General features: G+C 34.3%; 1 protein-coding gene across 1 annotated transcript; it reads right to left on the reverse strand.

The window, feature by feature from the left end:
* Nucleotides 1–434: 434 nt before the first annotated feature.
* Nucleotides 435–8,891, reverse strand: LOC140883915 (uncharacterized). The gene is made up of 19 exons (XM_073290538.1): nt 8,526–8,891; nt 7,766–7,869; nt 7,552–7,638; nt 7,308–7,383; nt 7,131–7,205; nt 6,969–7,022; nt 6,058–6,117; nt 5,819–5,935; nt 4,915–5,009; nt 4,598–4,803; nt 3,987–4,084; nt 3,502–3,605; nt 3,208–3,373; nt 2,790–2,912; nt 2,621–2,703; nt 2,287–2,425; nt 2,137–2,166; nt 1,909–1,979; nt 435–1,700 (listed from the first exon to the last, which is right to left on the reverse strand). The coding sequence occupies exons 1-19, from the start codon at nt 8,562–8,564 to the stop codon at nt 887–889; spliced, it is 2,541 nt and encodes an 846-aa protein (XP_073146639.1). The 5' UTR covers nt 8,565–8,891; the 3' UTR covers nt 435–886.
* Nucleotides 8,892–12,860: the final 3,969 nt, after the last annotated feature.

Consider the following 12,860-nt stretch of genomic DNA (forward strand, 5'->3'; position numbering starts at 1 on the left):
GTGAATCCCGGCTGATCCTTCAGTAAGTTCAACTTACATATCAAGTCCGGCCCTTTGTTGAAAAAAAAAAAATTGATGGCAGATTAGGATTTCGAAACTTGCTCGGATTCAATTTCAATCAACTGCTTCACACAATCTCTCTCCTAAGTTAGTGTTTGTTTGAGAGAGCTTTTAGAAAACATTTCTCGATTTTTTTTCACAAAATTTGAAAAAAAACTAAGAAGCTCTTCTTAGAGAAGCTCTCTCAAACACTACCCGAATAAGCTAGTCAAAAATTGGGGGAAAATTTTATTTTTTACAAAAAAAAAAAAAAATAGTGTTCCGTCAAACTATCATTTCCCATTTTCCCCCGAATCCCCATATCTTTTTAAAATTATTAACATGATGAATCAGTCAACTGTAAATATCAAAACATTTCCACACGAATGAATATATAATAATTAATACATATTCAGCATCTAATTATTACAGCAAAATACTGTTACATTGTTAAAAATAAACCATCACAATGGACGCATTATTTGGTCTTAAACCAACAAAGAATTGTGCTGAACACGCAGCCATAAACAAATCCACAGGGTCAGAACCGGAAGTTCTACTGTTACACAACTGGGATTCACATTTTTCTCGAGTATGATTAAAATAGTAATAAACTATCCAATGAGAATGGATTGGACGAACCCACAAAATCTTTTGACAAAACTGAAAAAGAAAACCCTGGTAAACATAAACGTGAACAGATTATGTAAGCCTATGGTCCGATCGATCGGATCAATCCCAGTCGAAACGAAAATATACTGTACAAATGTTTGATGCGCAGCCTGCCATAGACAGTGGATCAGTGCAACCTCTGTTCAAGGATGAAAATAAGTGAGATATATAATATCTACTCTAACACTGTGAGCTCCTGCTCCACTCTCCAATAGTTAGCGTCGTTGAATTCATTCAGCACTGTGCCACCATCGTCCGGATTTTCCTTCTCTGATTTCTTTGGAGACAGATTCCATTTCAACGGCCCGGCTTCCCCTACAATCCCTTCCTTGAGAGCCTGTTCCATTGCCTTTTCGGTACCCTCTGGTTCAACTCCCACAAATTCGACATCCTCCTCAAATAAAGAGGGGACAGCACGTTTCTGACTTGAATCGGATTTAGTTGAACCATCAGAGGAAGATGCAGAACTGGGTGATCCATTAGGTACAGAGTCACCACTTGAAGTGGGACTGAGAGGCGAGGTGCTCAATTTCACTACAAGATTGGTGTTAATGTCACTTGAATCATTAAATGGGTTCACACTAGGTCCCCCAACTTGAAAACCAGATGCTTCACCACAGGCTACTGATTCAGGTGATGGCCTATCTCCAAATGGATCGTTTTTATTTGGTGTTTCGAATTGAAAGATGCCCAAGTTGTTGTGGGAGTCCATTTTCTTGCTTTGGGAAACCAAGTTACTTCCATCGGTAGAATGTATGGCATTGTATCCATTAAACACGTTTGCTTCAGAACTGGAAGAATCATTGGCAGAAACCTTGCTCTCAGTTAAATCCTCGTCCTCCCCAACCACTACCTCATCGTCGCTACTGCTGTTACCATTAATTGCTGTTCCATTCAGGTTAATATCATCCATCATGTCGGAACCTATTGGTGAGTCTTCACCAGCTCTTTCGTCTTGAAATGCAAACCAGTTGGAATTTGTGAACAAACTGTTGTGAAGAAAAAACAAACACATCAAACAAAAATGAACCAGGCCTCCAAAAAAGAAAATAAAAGGCATCCCGCAATAAATATTGGTTTGTTATTTTCCGATCATCTTCTGATCTTCCTATATTTTTCTTTGTTCCCCGTCATTTGCATAACCACCAGAAATCTTGCTATCCATAGAGCTTATATTTAATGAGAATAGGAACACACCTCCCTTGCTCATCACCCAACCTCAGGGATGAAATCACAACTTCAGCCGATTCGTCATCAAAGTAGACATCCTGCATTTTAATCAACATTTGAAATATCAAGAGTAGAGAATTCAATTCACAGGGAAAACATTAAGGATACAACTAGTTTTCCTTGGGTATCACTTCTTGCCATGCTGACTTTATTTTCATTCTCCAAAATAGCTAAGTAAATTGGGTTCAACGTTACCTCATCGTCACGTTCTAGTGCTCCATGACCCTGCAACCAAGAGAGAAAATCCATAAAATAGATTTCAAATAATCTCACTGCTGTAAATCAGTAAATGGTCGGCAGAAGCTTTGAAACATTTTTATCCTCATTTGTCCAGCTTATGTTTACCTGAGCATCATCATTGTCATACATGGTATATCTGAATGCTTGGCTTAAATTATTTGCAAGAGCAGCAACATCATAATCCCTATCATGAACATCTTCCTCATCACTATCCCTGGTCCTGTCTTGCAGTGCTGTGGGCCGCCTACAAACGTGGAAAGAAATAGACATTTTCAAGAACCAGAGACTAGCAAGACTAGGACAGAATTCAGCAAGCAACAAGGAGATAATATTGCTTCACAGGCACACTAATAAAGTATATAACTTGTAGAAGTTCTACTTATTGTGATCATGAAAGTGCTTGCTACAGGCTACAGCAAGGGCGAGAGAGGTGACATACCCACAAGCCCATCGATAAACATTCTCAACCATATTACGCTCTTGTAAGACAGTGGAATGCCACTCAATCCACTCTCTATTCTCCTGAAAAGAGCAAAACTGATTGCATGAGACAAGACACATTGAAATTTTTTCATTTAAGATTAAGATAGACTCAAGCCAGACACCACCTGAAGCTTCTTTTGGATGCGAGTGTCATTGTTTCCCAACTGAGTTAATTTATTTGATATCCGTGTCAAATGTCCAAAGTAACCTGCTCTAGGAGCAGGCCTTGCAGAAGCTGGCAAAGTTTGCTGCATTTAATTGATAAGTTTGAATCAGAAACAATTTGGGATACATGACAGACCTATTAGCAAGCTGAAAAGATTAGAAGTAACCAGGATAATAATGTACAGCAATACTTGAATCAAAGTTTTAGTAGAATATAAAATGCTTGAAACATGTCAATTATTTCAGCAAGCACATAACTATGGAGTCACTTTTCTAGCCCTCAAAACACAAAGCAACTGTTTCCACCCACAAGGCGGAGAAGATTGGCACAAGATACATGAACTCAAAAACTTTGATAAGTATGTCTTAAAAAATTACCTGATTAACATCACCAGAAAGCATAGGACGTTTTTCTATTTGAAGAATTTTTCCAACTAAATTGCACTCAAGGAAAAGATGATCGAGAATGGCACTATTTTTGCTTTCCAAGCAACAATATACAATGCTCTCCACATGATGATGCAAAGCATTGTTGTACGGGTACCTTCACAAGAAAAATAAATTGATAACACTTCCAAGTTCATCTAAATACAAAATTATATCCTTCCTCGCAGACTACCAATTGTATGTGCTAGTCAAAATGTATGAAGTATTTTATAAAAGAATGCGTACTCAAAAAAGAGATCCAGGACTCTCCGAATTGCCCCTGAGCTGACCAACTCCTTCTCTGCGACTTCGTTGCCAGTTTTCAGAAGCACAGCTAAGAATTCAACAACCTATATTCAAGAACAATGACACAAATTGTTGGCTAAAATATTTTCGAAATAAAAATACAAAATAAAATATTTGCATGGCATTAGTGGCATGATACTGGCAAATGTACAGCTGCCCATGCACTGTGGCTGACTTAATTAGTAGGAAGAGAACTGAGCTAAAACAAAACTTTGAGAGCAAAATTGCAACATATTCCAAAAAAAATCAACTGTACAGTCTTGTCAGTTAGACAAGGCTCCTTTGTTTCACGGTACATTTCTACCATGACATAGTTTTTATGCATTGATACTTCATCAACTCCTACTAGCAACCAACAATTTCAGAAGCATGAAAACATTTTGAGGGTGTTAGGAGAAACAAATCACAATAGCATTTCAACTAACCTTCAGACGATATTTTCCTAAAGGAGGCCTCAATTCACCATATGTTGTGGGTAAAATCTTCTCGTCAGATGAAACATTCAAAAGGATCAACAGCTCCCCTTCACATAAAACAACCAAATTCTTACAACAGTCATTGGTTGATAATTACAAATAGCTTGAATGAATTCACAAGCTACAGAATCAAGGCATCAGCCGATATCTGGCGACTTTTTAAGTTGAAAATTTTGCTAGTAGTTCTCCGTATGTGTATCTTCCTGTATTGAATTTGTCTTTAATATAAATAATCATATGATAAAACACCAAAAACCTCCACCAACCAAGTATTTATCGTGTGGATAATTCAAAATAATCAGCTAAACATTAAGAATCCATAAACACTGACTCCATCACTCGATAACTTGATTCATGTACGCCAAAGAAATAATCCAAGATCATGACACACATACCAAAAATTATAATTAATTATTGTCAATTCACTGATCTCTTTTCTGGTTTGTTTTAACATCCCATATGTAAGTATGCAAAACAAAATAACTGAAGATGGTAGAAAGCCACCAACTGCATAGCATGCTAAAATTAACAAGGGGAAATCAACATTTTATCAAACTCACCAAGTTTCGGAAGCATTGCACCAACAGTATCTTGGTTAACATGTATCGGCGACTCATACACTTGTTGACTTCTGAAAAAGTACATTACTGGAGACGGAATTGATCTCTTTGGATCCAACAAAGAGATACAGACAGATAGGGAGTGGACAAGTGCGGATTTTGAATGTGAGTCTTCAAGTGCGTGAGAAAAGATCCTTGCAACAAAACTGTAAAGAAAACACACAAAAAGAAGTAAATTAACATTATTCCTTACAGTAATATAACTATAAAAATATGATCCCAAAATTGAACGAAACACAAAGTTGAGTTGTGCAAACCTTGGACTGGATAGTTTAATGGACAAAGGTGATGGCGCATTTCTGGTTATAGCACATAATGTTTCTGCTGCATTGGCATGGACTTCAGGAGTATTCTGGAGGATTAAAGAACTCTCTAAGTTTCAGATAGCACGTACATAACAAATAACAAAGTCATCAAATGAGCAATCAGAGAATTACAAAGCTCAAATAACACAAATATATAATTTTGGAGTAAAAGTCATAAATGCTAAAAACTTGCCTAATCATACTACTTTTAAATTTCAAATTAAGTTATCACGGATATGGCGGAACACATGATACAAGCACTTTGACATTGCAAGGCACAAGTTAGCAGAAAACAAACCTGTTAGTTTGTACCAAAATATACTTTTAACAAAAACAAAACTACAAGAACATGAATAGTGGGCACAAAAACCGGACTATATAGAGTGATCCCTCAATCTTCTCTCAAGGAGATTACAGAGCACAAATATCATTGGAAGCGAGTAATAATTTTTCTACAAGCAAGCAGGTATGCCCATATCAGACACTGTACTTCATCAAACTATGATCATGTATCAGCAAAATAACAGAAACTGAACCAAACATTTAACAGCAGAATGTGCTAGAAATGTAAACTTAGAAACTGCTAAAATTAGGATTCACTGTTCACATATAGTTGAAAAGGAACCAACAATACCGTTTACCCATTGAGTACATAGTTGACTACACAAAGCACTCTAAAAGTAATAAAATAAATAAATAAAACTTTGCAAGTAGTAGTATATCATGGATGAATCCACCTTCCAATAAGCAATTGAAACTAGAAAAACTAGATCAATGTATAATTACTAGTTGACTACATGAACAGTAATTTTTCCCTGTCAAGTTTCTAGATATATTGCCACTTCCTTTAACTTACCGATGCGTTCAGTTTATCCACAACCATTTCCAATAAATTGCTATCAGCCAACCACTGCGTCACATCCAGAGAATTGGGGTAGAGATGATCATCTGTACCAACAAGCCGTACCAAAACCTGATAATAAAAGGTTAATTAGAAATAAATTACAACTGGCACTAGGCCCAGTTTTAACACAAGGACTGGGAGAAACAAATTATTCAATAAAATAGTTGTATAACCATAAGACTACTAAATACCTCCATGATGGATGTGATACCAATTAAATCAACCAGCTGCTCAAAAACTTCTTGGTGAACCTGCAAACAATAAGCATTAGACACAAGACAGGGCAACTGCAGCATAATTTTTTAAAGCAGATCGAAGAAAAAAAATAAAACAAAAAAAGCTGCAAGTTATCAGCCGCATGAGCATCTTTTTAATGTTAGCATGTATAATAATTGATAAGAATGTACTCATTCTCAAGCTTTTGCAGCATCACCTTATTAAGTATATGGTATCGTGTCACTTTCACAGAAAACTCAAAAAAATTCAACTTGCAGCATTTAGATAAATAAAACTTAGGCTGCATAAATCAATGCGTACATAAACTTTCATTGATATTAAAAAGTTTGTTCAATACAAGGGAATGATAAAAAGTATAAGTTTTTCTACCAACACAGATTTCACTCATCAGTATAGCCAGTGGCAACAAATTGAAGCACCAAGTTACAAGATAAGTTTTTCTAACATTGGGGTTGGATGGGGTGGGGTGGGGAATTCTTTTGGTTTTACATAGATTTGAACCCATGCATATATCTGAGGAAGAGGTTTATATCATTTCACCCAAATGGTGGTGGTGTAACAAGATAAAGTTTTAGCAGAAAGAATTATTCAAAGATTATTCCAACAAGATTAATAGGCTCAAGTTTTAGCAAATTCAGACAGTTGCAACAAACATTGACTGAAAAGAGTTCACTCTAGCTCAGAAGGATAGCATCCCAACAAGGTTTGGGAATTATGACACAGCATTGAACATAAAATGCAACTTAAACACTGTCCCTGCAGTTACCCGACCCCAAAAAGATGAAGCATCAAATTTGGAAGTTCAGCAATAAAAACTAGAATTGTCATGCATTTAAAAAGTCATTGAGGTTCTATTTAGTTTCACCTTTACATAATTCATCAGCGGAATGGTCTTCCGTACCATGAGGCATACCACCACCTGGAACACCCCCAAAAAATTTAATCAAGCGAGTTACTTCTGTAATTACCCAAATTATTAAACACCTAATAAAATTATTGCACACGTGCAGAGCAATCAATCTGGTACCTTACTAAAATACCCTGCCAATAATGCAGGGTGAGGACGGTTTGGTTCCAAGAAAGAGAATAGTAAATTCATAAGCTGCAGCATAAAAGAAAATTTCATTAAACCACCAGATTTAAATTGAGCACCATGTTCATCATATGGTGGTGTTTAATTCAATTATTGAATGATATAATCCACCTCCTCTTCCTCCACCAAAGTCTTCAAGATGGAATCAACTTCACATGTAAAAATTTCACAGGCAATGAAAGGAAACCTACATTACAAAACCAAAAGTCTTGAAAACTAATTAAAAAAATATGATGGGCTCTAACACTTCAACTTTACAACTTTCTAATTAATATCACAGGAGTAAGGGGTTTCTCATAAAATATGAGAAGTACCACAATAAATTTTAACATCCATTTGCTTAAATTTCACATACTTGAAAGTACGCCTGCTATCTGCATTCTCATCAGCCTCCTCTACTATATATTTTAGCATCTGTTCAACCTGTGCCCGATCTCTCAAACTAAACCAAAGAATTTTGAAGTTAAATGGGAAATTAATGAGTCAAGATATTCAAGAAAAACAAGCCCGTATATAAGTTGTGTATAACATGGTCCTGCAATGGAAACAAGCAAGGGGAAGAGGTATACAAATTTATGAGGCGGCTGTTTGATGCTTTGCATTCTTGGATTATCTCTTCTTCATCCAAAAGCTCTTCCAATGTGAAATTTTCCTTGTCCAACACAGACTCGACCTGAACAGAGGAGCTGACATTCCGTTAGAAAAACAGAGCGGCTGATACCTCAGACACGCACATCCAATTAAGCATACAATAGGTGATGTAATCTTCACCAAGCCCTTGTATTTCTTGAATCGATAATTCACAAGCCGCAAAGTTTAAAATGCACAATCGCAATCCAAAGCTCTAACTCACTCTTTGATGCCGTATTAGTAATATGAAGCAAAAGAATAGGAGATCTAGAGCATCTATCAACACCTCACACGAGTTTCTCCGACTAACAAATTTCCGTGTTTCTACTTTATTAACTCTGTAATCAACATAAGACCGATTTGACAAAGTGAGGCGGTGAAAATTGCTAATGAAGAATTGGTAAAAAACGAAAGTAACAAATTCACCACTTCATCATTTCTCCTATATCAATACTCGACACGTGAACCATGACACACATGAGCAATGACACACAAATCCATAATCCATGAAAACATCATGATCATCTTCAAACCAAATTAAATGAATCCCAGTCTAATTTCAACCAAACCTAAACAACGAAGCACGGTTAATAGCATGAAAATCTCAATAACCCCATGATTAAATAGTACATAATCGACATCCGAGCCAAACAAAAAAAGATACCAACACAAAATCAAATTATCGCTCTGCTGACTCACAGGAGAAGACGCGGAAAGAGCTGTGAGCTTCCAGAACATGTTGTCTACGCGCGAGTATACAGATACATACACCTGTACGTGTCCAGCTCCAAAGCAACAGAAGTGAACCACAAACAGAGAAAACGAGCTCAACAGATCTGCACACCCTAAACTTGAATCAAAATACTGAGAAATGTAGAGATAGGTTGAAATTCCGACGAAGATTCTGGAGCAAAACAACGGTGGCGAGTAAAAAAACCCTAATTTTCGAAGATCGAAACAAAAGGGAAGCCTCAAAGACGGAGCGCGGCCAGAGAAATTTATTGAGTTTAATTTATTTTTCTTTTTCTGTTTAATTAATTAACAACTGAAAATGAGCAGCGGGTTTATTTACGAAAATCTAGACATATATCACAGAAACTTGGATCAATTTTATAACATCAATTATTAATATTCCATTTGAACGAAGAATGTAAAAAATTGTGTTTATGTTAAAAATATTAATTTTATTAAAAATATAAAATGAATTGATTAGTCACACGAATAAAAATTTAAGTCATTTGACTTACTATATATATATTAATAATTAATGTGGGAGGCAGAAAACTACAAAAAGGAATCCCCTATAGCATGGTAATGTATGTATGTGTTGTGCAAATTCAGGTCACATTTTACAAATATATATACACCATTACCTCAATATGTACACACACGCATGACGCATATACCATGAATACTATCGTTCTAATATTATATCTTGTTCTTTCAAATATCTTCTATAATGAGTATTTAATGAATTTTCATATTATATATTCTTTACATATTTAAATAAAAATATCAGTCAACAGCCGAACAGACGTAGTATTTTAAGATAATTAGATTTATTTCATGACAAAAAAAGTATCAATTACATTGTAATTATAATTTAATATAATTATGAGGCAACCTTTGATATTTCATATTTTAGAATTGAGTTAAGATTATGGACGGAGTCAGAAAAATCGTATTGGGGGCGGAATTTATAAAAATAATAATAATAATAAGTTGTCAAAATATAAATATAGAAATTGAAACGAGTACATAAAATAATAACGCATTGAAACGAGTACATAAAATAATAACGCATTTTATATACTCATTATTGGAGGAAGGTTCCATAGTTGGAGCTGAATATTCGGAAAGATTGAAACCCTCGGAATAAATATTAATTATCATAAACAATATTAGAAGAACTACCTTCAAAACACCATATTTTGAAGTACGAATTATTTTTTTGTTATTTACAAATTACAATGAACATATATGAAAAATACTGTTAATCACGTAAAAACTAGTATAGAAAATATTACACATATGATAAACAATTATTGATGGCAATCAATATTAGTACATAAAAAAATATACAACATGCATAATATATTTACAAATTCATTCTAAAAGTTTGTAATCTGATAACAATCAATCTAAATATCTAATAGAGGTATCATACCGATGTGAATACACATGTTTTTCATATAATATTACGTGTTAATTAACATAAACTGAGCACAATTCCATAAACTTACGATATAAAATTTTGAGCAAAACATATTAAAAATGTTATAAAAAGAATTTACCACTACACCTCTTGCACCCGCCGTCACCGGTTAAGATTATGCTGTATTCATTGTTGTTGATGATTTACAAATATTGAATTAAAATAATAATAATAATCGATGATGTTAATAGGCATGACTGTCAATATAATAGTGAATGTTATTTGATCACTTGTATTGAAAATGAGATAAATACTAGAAAAGGTTGGATAAGTTGCCAGTAGTTGTATTTCATTTGTTGGATTCATCAAGTATGTGCATGTTTGATATGTGCGTAAAGAACTTATAGGTAAACATTGTTGTTGAGAGATGTGAATAGAGTTGTCAGACGGACCAATCCATGATGGGGTAGGCCGGCTCACTATCCCAATGGGATGAAATTCCTCAATCGAACCCAACCCAAGGCGGGTTGCGAGTTAGACGGGTCGGCTCACGAGTTGGCTCACTACAAATAAAAATAAATAAATACAAATAAAAATAAAAATCATTATAATTAATTATAAATTCATTTCATAAATAAATATTAATAGAAACATATTAATAAAATTTATAATTATTGATTTCACAAGCGTAAATTTTATATAAAGTAATTAATATAAAAAAATTCACAAATTTCATTAAAAAAATACATATATCACAATAAAGTAAAAAAAATAATTTTTTTCTAGGCCCGTCGCGGGTTGACCCGCCTAGGCCCGCGAAACCGCCTTTAGTTTGGTTGAAAAAATTTCAACACAACCCACTTAAATTGTGTGGCAGGACGGAGTGGGGCGGGGCAATCTGGGGAATCTAACCCATATTGACGGCTCTAACTGTGAAGTTGAAAGTTTGATTAATAATTTTATTATTTCTAGACTTTTGAGATTGATTTTTTATTTATGATTTGGAAAAGGATGAGCACGTGTATATTGGTTTAATTCATTGATGATGAGTTAGGTAACGGATGATAAGTTAGGTATTGTTTATTGATTCATAACTTAGGCCATGTATGATTTATCTTTCTTGGTTTAGTGATAATGAATTGTCAATGGATGATGTATATTTTTTTTTTATTTAATTGTCAATGGATGATGTATTTAATATGTTGTATAATTGATGAATTTGATATTGGTCGATGTAGGATGTATCATAACCTCAGACTTGTTGTATTGACCAATGGATGATGTATCTAATCTAGATTCAGGGCTTATGACCAGAAGTTGATGAGTCTTGATTTAAGGGAAACAAGAAAAATTTTATAAGTTTTTTTTAATGGTAAACTTGCAATTTATTGAGTAAAATTGTTCGATACAAGTTCAACTAATCACGAGAAAAACTCATCATTAACCCAAATAAAATACAAATGAGAGGAATGCGCAATAGTATGCGCTACAATGTTTGTCGACTGATGTTCATGGACGAAATCTGAGATCACAGGTGTAACTAGGGGTGGGAAAAAATACCGAAATATCGAAATACCGGAAAACCGTGCCGAAAAAATTACCGTAATTACCGAAAAAATCGGTATACCGAAATCATACCGTACCGAAATTTTCGGTATCGGTATCGGTATAGTAAATTTTTTTTTTCGGTATACCAGTATATACCGAAATACCGAAAAATAATTTTTTTAAAAAAATATTTATATGAAAATTTTCGGTATACCAACTTTTTTGCCGGTATATTTTCGGTATACCGATAATTTTTCGGTATATCTAATTTTTTTTGAATTCGATATCGGTACACGGTATAGATTTTCGTCATACCGAAAGTTCGATATACCGAAAATTCGGTATACGATACGGTATCGGTATGGAAAAATTTCACATCTATTTTTTTGGTACGGTATACGGTATCCAATTTTCGGTACGGTATACCATACCGACCCACCCCTAGGTGTAACACCCCAAATATTAAAAAAATTTGATTGCATTGATCACTAGGATACCAAGGTACATATATTCTCAAACATTGTAAAACTAATTTTATATACATATATATATATATAATTATATATACATACTTATATATTTAGGTGTATGTGAGTGTAGTGTAAGATTACTTGTGCAAGTAAACAAGCTTGCTAAGTGTCAAAAATGAGCTCACACTGGCATAAATCTAGTCTCTATTCTTGGCTTTAAATAGCAGCTCCTAATGCCTAAAAATCACTTGCAATTCGTCCAAACAATAAGAAAAGAGTGGGGTGTAGAGGAAAATGGACACATATGAGAGAAAAACTCTAGAAAATTAGCAAAACTCTTCCAAAAATTCAGAAAAATTTCCTAGCAATCTTACTCCACCCAGAAAACGTTTAGTCTGGAAGGTGTAGCAAAACAACAATAAAAAAATTGTCGAAAAAATCAAAATCGTGAGGATTCCAGAAAACTTCAAGACCCAAAAGCACTTTTATTAGGTTACATGTTCATGCATGTATAACTCTTAAGTACCATTTGTTTTAGGTCTAGGATAACATGAAAGTTGATCCTTGGGCAGGGCCGTTCTTATTTGGAGGCAGAAGAGTCGTTCGACTTGGGTCCATTTTTTTCGGGCCCATAATTTTGAAAAAAAAATTATTATATAAAAGTGTAAATTGATCCAATATAAATTAATTATTCTTGGGCTTTTTTCATTCATATCACAGGAAATTATCTTTCCTTTGCCTACTGCCTAATATAAACTTTTTTTATTATTTCTGGGCCCATTGATAAATTTATTTATGAAGTTTATTATGACTAGGTCTCTTGATATTTTTTTTCAAATATAAATTATTTTTTTCGTGCCA

Source organism: Henckelia pumila, chromosome 2, assembly GCF_033568475.1.
Source record: "Henckelia pumila isolate YLH828 chromosome 2, ASM3356847v2, whole genome shotgun sequence".
NCBI classification, from domain to species: Eukaryota; Viridiplantae; Streptophyta; class Magnoliopsida; order Lamiales; family Gesneriaceae; genus Henckelia; species Henckelia pumila.

Excerpts from the sequence above, each read along its gene's own strand:
- LOC140883915 (XM_073290538.1), bottom strand. The coding sequence starts at position 8,564 with ATGTTCTGGAAGCTCACAGCTCTTTCCGCGTCTTCTCCT. Across the intron at positions 7,870-8,525 it reads CTCTTTCCGCGTCTTCTCCT|GTCGAGTCTGTGTTGGACAA; the intron begins GTGAGTCAGCAG and ends TCCTCTGTTCAG. Across the intron at positions 1,701-1,908 it reads TTGGGTGATGAGCAAGGGAG|TTTGTTCACAAATTCCAACT; the intron begins GTGTGTTCCTAT and ends TCTTCACAACAG.